This window comes from Mustela lutreola, chromosome 3 (assembly GCF_030435805.1).
Source record: "Mustela lutreola isolate mMusLut2 chromosome 3, mMusLut2.pri, whole genome shotgun sequence".
Lineage (NCBI taxonomy): Eukaryota > Metazoa > Chordata > Mammalia > Carnivora > Mustelidae > Mustela > Mustela lutreola.
In genome coordinates this window covers 198,758,686-198,776,130 of record NC_081292.1, presented here as the reverse complement: position 1 = coordinate 198,776,130, position 17,445 = coordinate 198,758,686, and the positions used below count along the sequence as shown (strand labels likewise).

The 17,445-nt window shown below is 39.8% G+C and overlaps 1 protein-coding gene across 1 annotated transcript in view; it reads left to right on the top strand.

The window, feature by feature from the left end:
• The window catches only part of LOC131827589 (aldehyde oxidase 4-like), a 57,273-nt gene that overhangs the window by 17,619 nt on the left and 22,209 nt on the right, over nt 1-17,445 (top strand). Inside the window, exons 11-20 of the mRNA XM_059168472.1 lie at nt 1,493-1,644; nt 2,850-2,943; nt 4,818-4,927; nt 7,070-7,254; nt 8,446-8,608; nt 10,393-10,485; nt 11,193-11,362; nt 11,900-12,014; nt 12,552-12,674; nt 14,322-14,418. Coding sequence (XP_059024455.1) covers nt 1,493-1,644; nt 2,850-2,943; nt 4,818-4,927; nt 7,070-7,254; nt 8,446-8,608; nt 10,393-10,485; nt 11,193-11,362; nt 11,900-12,014; nt 12,552-12,674; nt 14,322-14,418 — 1,302 coding nt within the window. The remainder of the gene's footprint in view (nt 1-1,492; nt 1,645-2,849; nt 2,944-4,817; nt 4,928-7,069; nt 7,255-8,445; nt 8,609-10,392; nt 10,486-11,192; nt 11,363-11,899; nt 12,015-12,551; nt 12,675-14,321; nt 14,419-17,445) is intronic.

Genomic DNA, 17,445 nt, shown 5'->3' with positions numbered 1-17,445 from the left:
AAAGTCTGGGACACAAAATTTGAAAATTTAATTGTAACTATCTTATTTATAGTCTTTTCACAATTTACCAAATGCTTTCACATCTCTTGTTTCTTTTGATCCTCATGACAGTCCAGGAAGGCAGAGAGAGCAGGTGGGAAGCTTGGTAAAGATAAAGAATCAAAGGACTTAAGTAATTTCCCCAACTTCACACAGCTAACACATGATCAAGTGGATTCCAGGGTTTCTTACATTTAGTCAAGTTCCCCTTCCACATAGTGCACTGAAAAATGCTATCTGAGAAACATCCAAACTCAGCATTTGCGTAGGTAATGGTATAGGAGGTAAAAATTCTACTTTAAAATAAGATTCTCTCCAATGAATAAACAGAAATCAAATGAGAAATTGTCTGCTTTACCCTCTGATCATTCTTTTTTTTCTTTTAAGCCAGTTAGAATGTTCATATCAGTGGACTGTTAGGAAGAAATGGAGGAAGGGGAAGCCGGGCTGGTCCAGGAGAGGGTTGGAAGTAAGGTGTGGAGGTACTTGGTTAGAGCAGGGCGGGAGTGAAGAGACTGGGAGGGAGGGAGAGCCTGGAACACTAAGTCAGTGTTTTCAACCTTTTCATTATTGCCTCACTAGGGAGCAATAGACATTTTCCCCCTAATCATCCCTCCATGAAATTTTAACACCATAGATAGACCATATATCTGTTTATGTACAGTGTGTATTCAGGGCTTTACACATCAAAAGAGTAAGGCTTTCTTCACCCTCTTTGCGCTGGCATTATCCTTGAGAATGCATGAACTAGATCACGTCACTACTCAAAGCATTCCCAGAAAGCCCACTTGCCAGCAAAACTGACCCAAAGTACAGGCAGGAACAAGAGGAAGAGCTGGCTGTAGAAGACAGGCGAATGGGCAATGCAAATGTGTCGGTCACTGCCCACATAGACTCAATGATCTTTTAAAAGACACAGAATCAGGGCACTTTGGGTGGCTCGTTTGGTTGAGCATTGACTCTTGGCTTCAGCTCAGCTCATGATCTCAGGGTCACGGGATTGAGTCCCGCATGGGGCTCAGTGCTCAGCTCACAGTCTACGGGAGGTTATTTCCCTCTGCTCCTCCCCCGGCTCACACTCTTTCTTTCTCTCTAAAATGGATATATAAAATCTTTAAAAAAAAAAAAACAGTCTTATAGAATCTTGACTGAAATTTTTGTATTTGATCAATTTATTCAGGAAAACACTTAACTGGGAGTTAACAAAGTAATGAGTTTCAGATATCTGTGCTTGATGTGTCCCAAAATGTATGGCACATAGGACTGTACACGTGACTGAGAAAAAGAATTTGGTACTTAATATTTGGGAATAAAGCAAATTGCCAGAAATGTCTTTACTTTCATTTTTCTAAGTTAATATAAAAAAAAAAAATACCTGAAAGATTCTTTCTGTGCAGCCCATGCATCTTGTCATAATTTGCCTTCAGTTTCTGTTCCACTGTCTTTTTGGCAGGGGTGACCATAGGTGCAGGATACAGCCTGGCCCAGCTGAGCGATGCCTTACATCTTACTGTTTTGGAGCAACCAAAGGAGAAGACTAAGACTTACCGTGCCCTCCTGAAGCATCTGAGGACACTTGCTGGAGCCCAGATAAGGAATATGGCGGTATGCACCCTAGTGTGATACAAAAGAAGCCACAGTTACAGACAGTCTGACAGTCTATTCAGCTTAGCAACATTACTCTGAAGAGGAATCCCCCGTCAATGTCGAACAAGTGTCTACAATATGAGTGTGCATGTGTGTATGTGCTCAGAGTGAGAGTTACCACACTGCGTGTATGTGTGTGTCCAAAGTGAGAAATGGCATATTATATCACAAGATTATGGCACTGAAGTCTGAAGATGCCCAGATTCTAAACCCGGCCTGTCACCCATGAATGGTATGATCCCGGAGAAGCCCCTTGACCTCTTTAAGCCACTTTTTTTTCATTTTAAGAGCTAAAGTCCAACCAAATGGACTGGCCAGCTCTAACAGGCTAGGAGATATGTCTGTCAAGATAGAGTAACAAGAGCCTACATTTCAAAAATACTCTTTTATGGCTGTTTCTTGTCTTAAACCTTTGCGCTGAGCTCAGCTTCTTAACACGTATCCCACATGTCTATTCTTGGACGTCCCCCAGTTGTCTAGCTTACTGAGGTTTCCTTGTTATTCAAGATTTAAGAGTAATGGTTTAGGTCTCTGCCCATTCCACACAGGATGGGTAGTTCAGTGAGACTTCGGTGTGGGGCCTCCTGATCGTCTCTGCCTCTATTTCTGTTGGCCCTCGAAGTTCACTGTATGTTTTCATCCTCTGCATCTTTTGTTCCTTTTTCTCGACCAGGTTATTTTTCTCCACTTCACCCCTTGCCCACCATCCCCTCAAAATTTCTCATTCAAGCCTATGTCTGAGGCAACTTTATTGATGATTTGGAATAACAGAGATGAATTCTACTGCATGACATTACAACAAGCATTTTGAATGGGAATGCTACATATCCCAATTCTTTAGAGTTTACTCACTCTAGTTCCCCACTTTAACCCCATGTTATTGGACACTCGTGCTAGGGTCAGCTCTCAAAGAAATTTTCTTCCTCATTGCACACAGAAAAAGAACATTTTCTCAAGCAGTAAGCTTGAACTGGGGTTGGGGGTAGGAATCTTGCACAGTATGTGGCCTAACTCTGTTTAGCTCCCCTAAAATCATACCAGATCATTCTAGGAAACAAAAAAAGAGAAAAAATTAAAAGTTAAGATTCTTATACATGTAATTCCTTATTTTTCAAATAACTAGCTTAAAATTGTTATCTTTTTTTTTTTTTTTTTTTTTTTAGACTTTAGGGGGACATGTGGTGAGCAGACCTAATTTTTCTGACCTAAATCCCATTTTAGCAGCAGGAAATGCTACCATCAATCTGATATCTAAAGGTAAGAGATAAGCTTTGGACATTCTGTTTTATAATTATCACTGTCTGTTATGTAGCTCCTTTCATAAACCGTGAATTAGGAACTCAAGTATATCTAACTCAGACTCACCAAATATATAGACTACTTCTATACTACCTCAAGTGTTAGGATGAAACTGAGATCGATTATCCCATTCTCAGATGTTATGTATCTTGTAGATCAGATAAGTTACTGCACCTGAGAGTTTTTCCTGACTGTTTGGCTACATTTATGTACAGTCCAAATTGTAGTATCAAAGCATTTTTTAAATGAGTTGTGTCTCTGAAGTTTTATTTATTTATTTATTTATTTGGCAACTGCGGCAGGACACGAATGTACCCACAGTTTTAAAGCTTTAGAGCACATTTCAGAGTTTTATAAAGATGGAAATTTTTCTTACAGGATTTTTCCTTCTCTTTTTTAAGATTTTTTTTTTAAGATTTTATTTATTAATTTGACAGACAGAGATTACAACTAGGCAGAGAAGCAGGCAGAGAGAGAAGGGGAAGCAGGCTCCCTACTGAGCAGAGAGCCCGATGCAGGGCTCGATCGATCCCAGGACCCTGAGATCACGACCTGAGTGGAAGGTAGAGGCTTAACCCACTAAGAGCCCCAGGTGCCCCTAAGATTTTATTTTTAAGTAATTTTATACCCAGCGTGTGGCTCAAACTCACAACCCCAAGACTAAGAGTCATGTGTCCACTGAATGAGCAGCCAGACACCCCTAGAACTTTTCATCCTAAACAGAATCAAATTTGTGGAGCGTATTCCTCATTACTTCTCTCTTCATTGAAAGACAGCTTGAGCTTGGCCAAGAGAAAATTATTTAAATTTAGTGAAATAACAATAAATGTATATTATTCACAGAGCTATTGATATAAGATACCCTCTCTTTGATTAAAATCACGTTTTTAGGGGCACCTGGTGACAGTCAGTTGAGTGTCCAGCTCTTGATTTCGCCTCAGGTCATGATCTCAGAGTTACGGGATTAAGCCCTGCTTCAGGGTCTGTGCTGAGCAGGAAGCCTGCTTGGGATTCTCTCTCTCCCTCCCTGCCCACCCCCCTCCCAGCTCGTGTATGTGCTCACTCTCTACCAAAGAAAGAAAGAAAGAGAGAGAAAGAAGGAAAGAAAGAAAGATAACACATTTAAAAAACAAATACAGTGACTCAAATAAGAGAGTACTGTAAACTGCTTATGAAAGACAAGCTATATATCAGGCATTCCACCTCTGCTACCTGTCCCATCTCCAGCACTTTGAACAGATCATTTAACCTCTCTGGACCTCTGGACCTCAGTTTTTCCATTTGTGAAACACATTGTACTAGGTTGTTTCCCAATAGCTTTAAAGTTCTTCAAGGCCAAAATTTGTGAGCAGTGTGTAATGGGTGCTAAGAACCAGAAAAGAATTTTCTTCTCTCTCTCTTTTTTAAGACTCAATTTATTTATTTAAGAGAGAAGAAGAAAGAGCATGCATGAGTGGGGTTAGAGACTGAGGCAGAGGGAGAAGCAGACTCCCTGCTGAACGGGGAGCCCAGCACAGGCCTCGACCCCAGGATCCTGAGGTCATGACCTGAACCAAAGGCAGGTGCTTAACCGACTGAGCCACCCATGGGCTCTCAGAAAAGACTTTTGAGATTATCTGATCCAACCTTCTCATTCTACAGATGAGGAACCAGAAGCCCCAAAGGTTCTGTGACTTGCCTAAGGTTTTTCAGTGTGGAAGCTGTAACTAGAAATCATATCTTCTGGCTTGTAGATTGCACTCTCTCTTTCCACCAGATGCAGCACACCTACCCCTTGCTACATACTCTTTTGTTTGATAAATGCATCTAATCAAGATCATTTTCTCTAATAGAAGGAGAACGGCAGATTCCTTTAAACAGCCTTTTCCTTGAGAGATCACCTGAAGCCAGCCTTAAATCCGAAGAGATTGTGCTATCTGTTTATATTCCCCACTCTACTCAGGTAAAGGCTTCCTGACTCACTGCCCACCTGAGGGGAGCCCTGCTTACCCTGCAGGGAGACTTTGGGGCTGCTCTCAGAAAGGGGCAAATTCTCAGAGGACCTTTTGGTTTGCTTTCCTACCAGGGCAACACTGTGACTTTCCTGGACCCTTGGCACTTTTGCCTTTGTGGCTCCCTTCCTCCATAAAAAGTAAAATAAAAATACGACTCTATTGGTATAAAGATGAAAATAACCCAAATCGTATTCACAGTGTTATATATTCATTATTATTATATTCATTTTTTTCTTTTGTTTTTAAAAGAACTTTAAAGGAAAACATTTCTTGATATTTTAATAATGTTGGAGAGTGACTGATGGGAGCTCCACTTGTGGTGAGCACAGTATAAGGTAGAGAGATGCTGAATCACTATGTTGTAGACCTGAAACTAATGTAACATTGTGTGTCAACTATACTGACATAAAAATTTTTTTTAAAAAAAGAATAACATTTCTGTGGGCCCTATCCCTCTGCAAACAGAGAGCCCTTTGTGTGAAGAGTTGAATTTTTGGTTTCAGATAAATATTTATCTTAGCCAAGACTGAGAAAAATTATAATCAGTTTCATCTACAAGTTTCTAGTAAGTTAAAGTTTATGATCATAAAGATAATTCCAAATCAACTAACATTTATTAACTACTTTAAATAAAATTATTTATTTATTAACCATCTACCATTCGACATGTCAAGCATAGTGCTAAATCCAGAAGACACTTCATGTATTCCTAAGACATGGGTTTCTGTCCTCAAAGGTCTCTAGATCTGAGAGCAAGGGCTTGAAATTGGAAACAGCTAATTATCTCAGCTAGGAAATGTGTGCGCAGAGAGCCAGCGCAGTTCCAGCGACAGGGCTGGAAAGTGCGTGTTGCTCAGAAGGGAGGGAAAGCAGCTGGGATACAGCAAAGATCAGGGGAGAGAAGTGGGTGCTCATTCCAGGCGGGAGAACAGCTAGGGGTTGGGGACTAGCTGGAATGGCCGGTTGGAGGCTGGGCAACAGGGCAGGGGCGCTGGGGCAGCCCTGTGCGATGTGGCGGGGAGGGAGGCTGGGGCTCCGTCACCGAGCAGATCTACTGTTCCATCAGGGGGGTTGTTTGTATATGTCCTAGCGGACAGCCATCTCTAAAGTCTTTAAAGCAAGGTAAAATCTGAATGAAAATGGTATTTTAGGAAAGCCAATCTAACGAGAAAAATAGAGGATAAGCTGGTTGGAGGAGAAACTGGAGGTTGAATGGCCAGTTCAGAGGTTACTGCGGTCGTGCCATAATTCAGGTGGGCATGAGCGCGTGGCAGCAGGACCAGAGAGGAAAGTCCCCACCAGTCAGTACAATGGACTAAATAATCAAGTTTGTCACTTTCGCTTTCTAAATTAAAAATGTTCTATCTTTGACAGGGTCAGCGGTGGCACCCCTGCCCCCACCAAGATGCCAGCCACACAGTTTCTCCTATTCTGTGGCTCTAATATCTCACACTAGTAATGAGATTAAATCTAGAATGAGAGATTGAAACCTGGAAGGCACTTTGAAGACCATATGATCCAGTGGTTTCCAAGCTTCATTTTTTTTTTAAGAGTAAAACTCCGTCATTCACATGAAATTTATGTAGAATGCCAAACCAAAACCGTTCAAAGTGGAGGTGTAGTTCCTCCCGAGAGCCACCCCCCACCCCCATTCTCCCTTACTCCTCTCAGCAGCCCTGGAGGCGCCGTCTGATCAAACCTTACCTTTTCTTTTTTAAGGAAATTAAGACCCAAGCAGTTTAAATCCCTTGCCTGAGGCCACATGTGGTGACTCAGAGTAGAAAGTAGGTGACTGTCAAGTCTGGAACCAGACTGCTTAGATTTCAACCCCAATTCTGCCACTTGCTGCATGACCTTGTACAGGTTGTATAGCCTCTCAGTTTCCTCACCAGTAGATTAGAAGTGAGTACGGTTGCTCTCAGGATCAAATTTTAATACCTATAAAGCACGGGGGCTGGTACTCCCAGCCAGCACTGGTCCAAAGCATCAGGTACAGGATCCTCTTCATTACAACTGATCATCAGAGCTATGGCTCTGCAGCAGACAGTGGAGAAGAACATTAAATATTCTGAATGTTTTTCTGTTTCCAGTGGCACTTTGTGTCCGGACTCCGGCTGGCCCAGCGTCAGGAGAATGCTTTTGCCATTGTCAATGCCGGCATGAGTGTGAAGTTTGAAGATGGTACAGACACGATTAAGGACCTTCAAATGTTCTATGGAAGTGTTGGCCCCACCGTTGTCTCTGCAAGCCAAACATGCAAGCGGCTCCTTGGGAGGTATGTCCCAGCACATGTGCACCTAAAACTCGGGCTTTGTATTTTTTTTAATATTTTATTTATTTATTTGATAGAGAGAGAGATCACGAGTAGGCAGAGAGGCAGGCAGAGAGAGAGGGAAGAAGCAGGCTCCCTGCTGAGCAGAGAGCCCGATGTGGGGCTTGATCCCAGGACCCTGAGATCATGACCTGAGCTGAAGGCAGAGGCTTTAACCCACTGAGCCACCCAGGTGCCCCACGGGCTTTGTATTTTAATGTCTTAATGAAAATAGCACTTGGAGAATTTTTTTCTGATTCCATACATATTACATAATCATATATGAAATTTAAGCGCTGTGGAAGAATAGAAAGAAAATAAAAGTCACCCAAAAGCCAACCTTCTTAAAGATACAATTCTTTTATTGCAGAAAGAGGAATCTAATCTAAGTAGATAGTATTTTCAAATTTTCATTTTTAATTAACCTGCAAAATAAGTCAGTGTTTCTAATACTGTACCCTAAGACATCTGAAAACGTCCTTACACCAGAGAAAGAAGGTGAAATATTCAAGAAGGTTAAATGGGCCTTCCTCCTATCACTCTCATTGTTTCTAGTGTTTGGAAAGTAAGTTTTAAAAATTCTTCCAACCAGTGCTTTTACGATCATTTTTATCCACCTGTAATAGTCACTGTCAGCAATGCAATGCAACTACATGCAGCTTTCTTTCTCAGACACTAAAATGAGTTGATGCTCTCAAAGCATTTCTGTAGAAAATCTTTACTTGTGAAAATGTTACAACTGTCATCAATAATTGGGTCATTTGCTGGTCATTACCGTGTATGTGTGCGCCAGGCGTGGCCTGTTTGCTGGGGATGTGGCAATGAACAAAACAAAGTTCCAGATCTTGGGAAACTCTGATTTTACTACTTTGTTACCCCAGCTCTTTGAAAACCCATGGCTTTCCCAGGCCGTGGAATTACAGGTAATAATAAAGGAGGGTGGTAAGGAAATAGGAAACCACCGCAGCAGATTCTAAAGAAAGCTAGTGACATATGGGAGGGTGTATTGTCCAGACTTCAAAGATGAATATGGGTTTTCTCCATCTTTCCTTGCTCTGTCAGTTTAGGCTGTCTTCCCCCTCCTTCTTTCTTTCTTTTTTTTTTTTTTAATTTTTGTAACTACTTTTTTTTTTTAATTTTTCATTTTGCTCCGAGGCCGTGGGATGACCACATGCTGAGTGATGCCTGCGGATGGGTCCTGGATGAGATTTACATTCCGCCAGCAGCCGAGGATGGCATGGTAGAGTACAGGCGAACCCTCATCGTCAGCTTACTCTTCAAATTCTACCTCAGAGTGAGGCGAGGATTGAATAAAATGGTAAATGACTTCTCTGGGTCTCTGAGTGCCTGATACTCTGAGCGTGAGTCTGCATAGGAAGGACTTCCCTTCTTTTCCCTAATGCAGCAAGGGTATCCGGAGGGGATGGAGCCCGCAGTGCGGTGCTTCCTAGCCTCCCTCCTCCCTCTCCTGCCCTCTCCCTTCTCCTCCTGTCCTGGGCTGGGAAGGGGACAGTCTTGCTATGACATTTGCTCTATAGGTTGTGTGACAATACTAATATGCAATAGCCAGTTGGTCTACAGTATTGAAAAGCTTTCAGTAATTACAACATCTTTTCCTATTTTAAGAAAATTTTCTTGTTAAAACAATACCTTCTTTAATGTTTACAAAATGTGGCTAAGCCAAAAAGGAAACAAAAATCCTTTGTAATCCCATCACGCATAGCTAGCTGTGATTAATATTTTAGGGTATATCCTTCTAAGCTCTTCTTTATGGGTGTGTGTACATACGTGTCACTCGAATGCGTCTATAGAACTGTTTAGCATAGCTTCCTTGTTTCACTTAGTAACAAACAGCTTTCAGTGTCATTAAATATTCTTCATGACAAAATGATGTAATGGTTGCATGATGTGTCCATGGATAGATGAGCCATTATTTGATCTGTTCCTTATTTTTGGATATTTAGATTGGTTCTGGTTTTTTAACTTTTTTTCTTACCTGGCCTAGTTTAAAATGACCTTCACAGGCACTGTTTCTCAGAATGTGGTTCATGACTGTCAATGTCCCCATGATAAGTCATGAGCTGATCCAAAAATGACAGATAAATGACTATACACACATTTCTTTTATGGGTGAAAGCTTTACTCTGTTAATTCAACCAGCCCTTTTTTATAATTTTTACTAACATTATTTATCATTAGCAGTATTATAATATTCTATTATAGATTATTATATACTCTTATTTATTATATATGTTCAGTATATAGATATATAATCTATATAACCTTAATGTTATTACATATAATTTATTAAGTATATGTCTCTTGTTTTATAGTCTTATATATTATTATATGTTCTCTTACAGATTATGATTATATACTCTATCTTTATAGAAAATGCAAAAACAGAGAAACAAAGATTTTAAAAATCAGCTATAAGCCAATAATCCTACCATAAAGACTGTCAACATTTGGAATACATACATATATAGTTCTCTTTTCTTTTTTTTTTTTACAAGAAAAAGGGATCATACCATACATAAACTTTTGTAATTGATTTTTTTACTTAATTATAATTCATGAGCATTTAATGTCCGTAAATATACTTCTACAAAATCATTTTAATAACTGCAAAATATTTTATCTCATGGATGTTCCATAATTCGTTTAGTCAGTTCCCTCTTACTGGATATTTAGGTTAATTCTAGTTTCCTTACTCTGACAAATGATCTGTAGCTGATTAATCTGTAGATTAATCTTCATCTCCTCCCTCAGTTGCTTCTTTGAGATATGCACAGAAGACTGGCCCTGACTTGAAAACACAGCTTCCATTTGGAAGTGTACATATTTCCACCCATTTGAAAGGAGAGCTGGTCATAAAGGAAGTCTCTACTTCCTAGAAATAGCTTTCACTTTCCTGTGTGCCTGTGTGCAGAAAACCGTCGTGCTGCTGCCAGCCTAGGGAGCTCAAAGCTCAGGGCTCTCTCCCAGCAGACCTGGAGACTAGTATCTGGGAGAATAAATTGGATAGCCTATTTCTATGTATGTTTCTCCAAGACAGTGACTCAGAATGTAAAATTAAACGTGAAACAATCTTCTTTTCAGGATCCCCAGAAGTTTCCTGATATCCCAGAAAATTCCATGAGTGCTCTAGAAGATTTCCCCATAAAAACACCCCAAGGAATTCAGATGTTCCAGGTCAGTGGGTAGAGTTTTTCATTTTTTAATCTTTCTATGCATTCAGATGTATGCATTATGCATATATCTTCCTCTTTTCAATAGCTATACTTTTTATTATTTGTAAGGGCCAGTTGACATTACCCATTGTCACTCACACACAGTTTCATAATTTGTTTGGTTTAACTTCTTTGCTTTTACTGAGGCTTCACAAGTAATTAGATTCTTAATGTTCCTCCTCAACTATTTCAGTTTTGTTGCTTAAAACGTTCTCCTCTTCTTAGTGAATGCCTGTCCTTTCTTCAAAACCTAGGTCTACATTCACTGCTTCTAGGAAGCCTTCCCTGCTTTAATAAAGTCATCCTAAATCCCTCAGGAACTTGTGTATTTTTTTGTACCATATTAGCTGTACAAACTGTTCTTTAATGCTAAATGAAATTGATCATGTTATTTTACTATGTGTTTGTGTGTATTCTGACACCCTTAAACGCTTATAGAATCTTCAAGGATGAGAACAGTGTCTTCCTTTTGGAGAGGTGAGGGGTAGATTATAACCAGAATATATCTTTTACCACAGTACTCAATGGACATTTATTAACTTTGGCTCACAGATATGGATATTAGCTGCCTATAGTTTTTCCTGACTTGTGAAGAAGCCAGATATACAGACCCAGTTTTTGGTGCATGAGAATGTCTGCAAGTAAAACAATTGCTTTATTTATTGACAGTGCGTGGATCCCTACCAATCTCCACAAGACCCTGTCGGCCACCCAGTCATGCACCAGTCAGCCATCAAACACGCTACAGGGGAGGCTGTATTTAATGATGACATGCCACCTTTTGCCCGAGAACTCTTCCTCGCTGTAACAACCAGCACCAGAGCTCACGCAAAGATCATGTAAGGAAATAAAAGACACTTCTTTGTATTACTGGAATGCATTCACAGTTTCACATTAAAGTTGAGAACTTACGGGGCGCCTGGGTGGCTCAGTCAGTTAAGTAGCTGCTTTTGGCTCAGATCATGATCCCAGGGTTCTGGGATCAGGACCTTGTTCAGCAGGGAGCCTGCTCCTCCCTTTCTCTCTGCCTGCCACTCTCCCTGCTTGTGCTCTCAATCTCTCTCTGTGTCAAATAAATAAATAAAATCTTTAAAAATAAATAGATAAAATCAAGACCTTATTATTTATTTAAATTAACTAAGAATATTCATTTCCTCTTCTGTTTGGAAATCGGTCCTTTTTTCTTTTTAAATCAGTCCTTTTTTAAACAAATTTTTAAAAGAAACTAATGCCAAGAGTCCAAACACCTGCTAAACATTGGCACTTTTCAGCATCAAAGTTTGTCCCATGATTTAGGTATGAGGTACATTGTAGTTTTTCCCTGGGTTTGAGGAATCATTTATGTTTGATGTACCCTTTCAAATTGTCCCTCCTAGATCAATTGATGCTTCAGAAGCCCTGGCCCTTCCAGGTGTTGTTGATGTGATAACAGCAGAGGACGTCCCAGGAGCTAATAACCCTCAGGGAGAGATCCTCTATGCGCAGAATGAGGTGTGTGGTTTGTATGGGGCCTATTATTCAAATGCCTGTTTAGAAAATCAAAATGACTATTGGTCATGGACTAACATCCATGGACTCGTGTTCACATCACAAAAACAGGGAACCTAGGACTCCACATCCGTGATTCTCAAGTTCTCTTTTGAATTGTGGACCCTGTTAAGATTCTGATCATAAGCCATAAGCCCTGTCAAAGATGACTTCTTAAAAAAAAATTATGAAACCATAGAAGCAATATAGGACATTAAAAGAACCAACAGAGTTCCAAGATGACTGGATTAAAGTGTGTGATATGGGAATAGTGAGGAACGCAGCTGGAGACAGTCAGAAGCCAAGTAGTGAAGTTCTGTCCTCGGTTTTTGTACCCTCTAAATCCCACTTAGTCCAGTGTTTAAATTTATTCTCATAGGTAGAAAATAATCTTTCTTTTGGTCACAAGAACCCAGTGGGTAAATGTAAGAGTGTGGGAACACTAATCCCTTTTTAATAATTCTGTGTCTTAGCTAATGGCGACACGTGGCTTTTCTGTAGGTGATTTGCGTGGGTCAGATTGTCTGCACGGTGGCCGCTGACACCTATGCTCATGCAAGAGAGGCGGCTGAGAAAGTGAAGATCACTTATGAAGACATAGAACCACGGATTATCACCATCGAGGTAGTCAGGCCACTTCATGTCTTCTAGAATGACTAGGGCCGTATACTCCCGGCAGAACACAACTGGTGGAGTCATCAAACAGTAACATCCGGGCTCCATCTATACCCTGCTCGGTGTTATCTGTAGTTTCAGAGTGAAGGCTCTAGCAATCTGCACCTTGAGACATAATACTGAGAATTTCCCTGCCTGGATTTCCCCTTCATTTCTGTGACCACTACTTCTCCCATTGCCCCTTGCCAGGGCAGGTCCTCAGAATACAAGTAAGTAACCCCAAAGCAATGTCCTTATGGCCTCCCTGTAAAACTAGTCAGTGGGAAAACCCAGAGCACTGGGAAACAGTACATGTTGTTAACATGTACTGAATTACAGTCTGGGTCCTCTCTCTCCTGCACACTTCCTCCAAGCTCTGGAGACAGGAAACCCAGGTTTGAATTCTGACTCCATCTTTTAGAGGCCTGTCAATAGCAATGAAAGTTTGGGCAAGTCCTTAAATTCCTATTACTTTCTCAACTGTAGAATGGCAACTATGAAAGCACCTACATAAAATATCATTGTGAGGGTTAGATGAGAAAACCCAAGTAAAATGCTTAGAACAGCACCAGGGAGACATGGAATGCATGCATCTTTGTTATTATTTTTGTTTTAGTTGTTGTTAGTGGAGGCATAGTGCTTTGTAGCCCATGTTTAGCAAAGCGCTGAACTCACGGTCCACCTTATTAAATGTGTGTGATGGAGAGACAGATGAATATGTGGGTACATGAGCAGTATGAAACCCAGCCAAGTAGGCTGCAGTCTTCAATATCCTCTGATTCTCCTCTGTTCTTCCCAAGAGTTGCCAAGTTCAGGTCTTTCCCAGTTATCTTTTAAATAAATGCCTTTAAGTGTGCCCCTTTCTTTCCAATCTCAGTTTCTTGTACTCCATTTCAACCTACCTAACCACCACATTAACTCTTCTAAGCCTCCATGTTCACCAGGTCACTTTTCTTATATAATCATGTCTCCTTCAATAAGGTTCTCAGCATAGAACTCAAGGTCTTTCATAGTCCAACCTCATTGCCCCCTTTGAAGCTCATCCAGCTCCTTCCTGATAGAAAAACTGCTCCCCAGCCCGCCTGACCTTGTTCTCTTTTTGGCCCCTCAGCTTGTTTTCAACCTCAAACTATTGCTTTGAGGTGCCCTTGACTTCAAATGATTTCCCCTCCTGTCTCTAACTGTCCTAATTCCATGCAATTCAGCACCTAATTTAGGTCACCTAGACAAGACCATTTCTGATCATTTGCACCTCCACCAGCCTCCTCCTGGGACTCTCTCTACCCTCTTATCCCATCCCCCACGCACACCACAAAGTTGGCACCTGTATACCCTACTGCCTCAGGTCACCCCTCAACAATCTAGAGGGGGGAAACAATCTATGCTTGTTTCCCCCTCAGCTCTTCCTCAGAGCCTTGAACAAAACTGAGTCACCAGTGCCTGTAGTCCATCGTATCCCAGTTCCTGCTGGCTCTCCACACTGCTCAGATTGTCTGTTGTGTTGTGTAAATATCTGAAAAAGCAAGAGCATAGCCGTTTGATGGGGGATGACTGACTTATTAGGATGTGAAAAAACAAAACTTTTATTGTTTTGGTTTATTGGTTTTTCTCTTGCAGCAAGCGCTAGAGCACAATTCATTTCTTTCCGTTGAAAAGAAAGTGGAGCAAGGAAATGTAGAGCAAGCCTTTAAATATGTTGATCAAATCCTTGAAGGTAAGTGGTCTTGGGCCAGAGAAGTAACTCCTCTGAAGTTGAAGGCTCTAGGTTTAGTCATCTGGTTTGAGAAATACTGAAACTCCAAGGCAGAGCTCTCAACCCTAGTGTGATTATTTAAATCAAAATTAAAATACACAAATAGTAAGTTTACAGTTTGATGAAATTTTATGTATCAGTACAAGTCTATGTAAACACTACCCACATCAAGAAACAGAACACTTCCAGGATGCCTGGCTGGCTCTGTTGGAGAGCATGCAACTCTTGATCTTGGGGCTGTGAGGTCGAACCCCATGTTGGGTATAGAGATTATTTAAAATAAAATCTTTAGAAATATATATATAGAACACTTCCAGCAGTCCAGAAAGCTTCCTCTTGCCCTCTCTCAATCAATAGTTCTCCCAAAGGTCTTTATCACTACAGAAAAGTTTTACCTCTTTTGAACTTCATACAAATTGTTGCATAGATCAGTAGTTCTTTTTCATTGTTTAGGAGTATTCCATTGTATAAATAATTCCACAATTTATTTATCCATTTTACCATTGATGGACTATTTAGCTATTTTCAACTTGATGTTATGAGTAAAGTTTCTATAATATTGCACATATCTTTTGGTGAACATAAGCAATCATTTCCATTGAAATATACCCATGAATAGAATTCCTAAATAATAGTGTTTTTATGTACTTACCTTTAGTAGTTAATGTCAAACATTTAAAAAAAATTTGTTCCAGTTTGCACTCCTATTAACAATTATGAGAGTTCCATTGTTATATTGTTGTCATTAGTCTTTTTAGTTTTATCTAATCTGGTGGAGTAATATCTCATTGTAGTTTCCATTGAATTTCTTTGATGACTAATGATATTGAATCCTTTTCATATGTGTATTGGCCCTTTTTAGATCCTCTCTTGTGTAATATTTGGTCAAATCTTTTGCCTGTTTTTAAATTAATTAAAAGTGGTAATTATAATAATATATTGCTATAATTATTATATAACTACTTATCTAATAATTACTTGATTTTCTTATAAATTCATATAAGTTTTCTATGTTTTTGGTATAAGTTCTTTGTTGGTTGTAAGTATTGCACGTATCTTCTCCCAGGCTGTGGGTTGTGTGTTCACTGTCCTCATTATTCTTTATCATGAACAAAAGTTCTTGATTTTAATGAAGAACAACTTGACAGTCTTTTCTTTATGATGCCCAGTGTTGTTGAGCTGTCTTACTTGCTGAAACTCTACTGTAAGTCTTGAAATCTGAAAGTATAGAGTCCTTTTGTTAATTCTTTCTCAGTATGACCTTAGCTATAATAGGTTCTTTGCATTTCCGTGTACATTTATTGTCAGCTCATCAATTTTCACTAAAAATAACTTCCTGGGATTTTGGTTGGAATTGCATAGAAACAATATCAATTTAGAGACTGAAAATATTAATAGTATTGAGTTCCAATCTATGAGCAAGATAGACACTGCCTTTTACTTGGGTTTTCTTTAATTTCTCTCAGTAACTATAGAGATTTTGCATATCCTTCTCAATATTTATATCTAGTATTTGGTGTTTTGTGATGCTGTTAAAAATGATATTTATTTTTATTTCATTTTCTATTTGTGTCTAATATATAAAAACACAATTACCTTTTATTTAACTTCTTAATTTTTTATTTAAATTCAATTAGCCAACGCATATTGAATCATTAGTTTCAGATGTATTGTTCAGTAATTCATCAGTTGAATCTAAAACCCAGTGCTCATCACATCACGTGCCCTCTGCCACAATTAGCTTTTATATCTTGATCTTATATCTAAGAACGTTACTAAATTCACTTACTATTTTAAAGTGAATTGTAGATTCTCTTGAATTTTCTATATATACAAACATATCACGACAATTTTATTTATCTTTTCCAGTCTTGACACTATAATTTGTTGGTTTACTTGTTTGTCTGCTTTGACTTACTGAACTGGCAAAGACCTAGTTAGTATGACTTTTTTTAGTTTTTATTATTTATTTATTTGAGAGAGAGAAAGAGAGGGAGCACAAGCAGGGGGAGTAGCAGAGGGAAGCAGCCCCACCCCTCACCCCCCTGCTTGCTGATTTGAGAGCCTGTTGCTGGACTCAATCCCAGGATCCTGGGATCATGACCTGAGCTGAAGGCAAACACTCAACTGATTGAGCCACCCAGGCACCTTGATATTTTTAAAATACCAATGCTCAGATCCCACCCCATACCAATGAAATCAGAACTTTGAGTACAGGGTGAGAGCACCAGTATTTATCTAAAAGCTCCCCAGATGATCCTAAAGTGTATCCAGGATTGAGAAGCACAGTTCTTTAAAGAGAATTACTTCCAGTCTTGGGTAAGAGAAGATAGTAATTTTCACAGAATCTATTACCCTCTTCTAGAGAGTTGGAACAGAGAGTTCTGTAAGCTTTTAATCTTTTATGAAAACCTGGAAGAGAGCTTTTTTTTTGGGGGGGGGGGGCCTTTTTGCATGACTCACATTTTGTTGTCCAAAGAAATAATTTCAAGAAATCCTCTGGCTCCTGGCAAAAATAAACTTCTCACTTATTTTAACAGCATAGGAATCTTTTGACCAATTTTTGTTGTTGTTGCTACTCTTAATTAAATTATAGTTGACATACATTTAAAGTAAAAATACTGAAGGATATAGTATTTTCTTTCACTTTAAAGTAAAAATGTGCTCCGAGTGCCTGGGTGGCTCAGTGGTTTAAGCCTTTGCCTTCAGCTCAGGTCATGATCTCAGGGTCCTGGGATCGAGCCCTGTATCGGGCTCTCTGCTCAGCAGGGAACCTGCTTCTCCCCTCTCTCTGCCTGCCTCTGTGCCTGCTTGTGATCTCTCTCTATCAAATAAAGTAAAAATGTCCTCCAAATACTGAAACTAGGGCCAAATGCCTCTTCTGTTATAACCTAGAAAATGATAAGGGTACACTGAGCAAGCCAAAAATCTCAGTTAAACCAGCAGGAGCAGGCCGCCTGTTTTTAGGCTTTTAGGGAAAGAAACGAC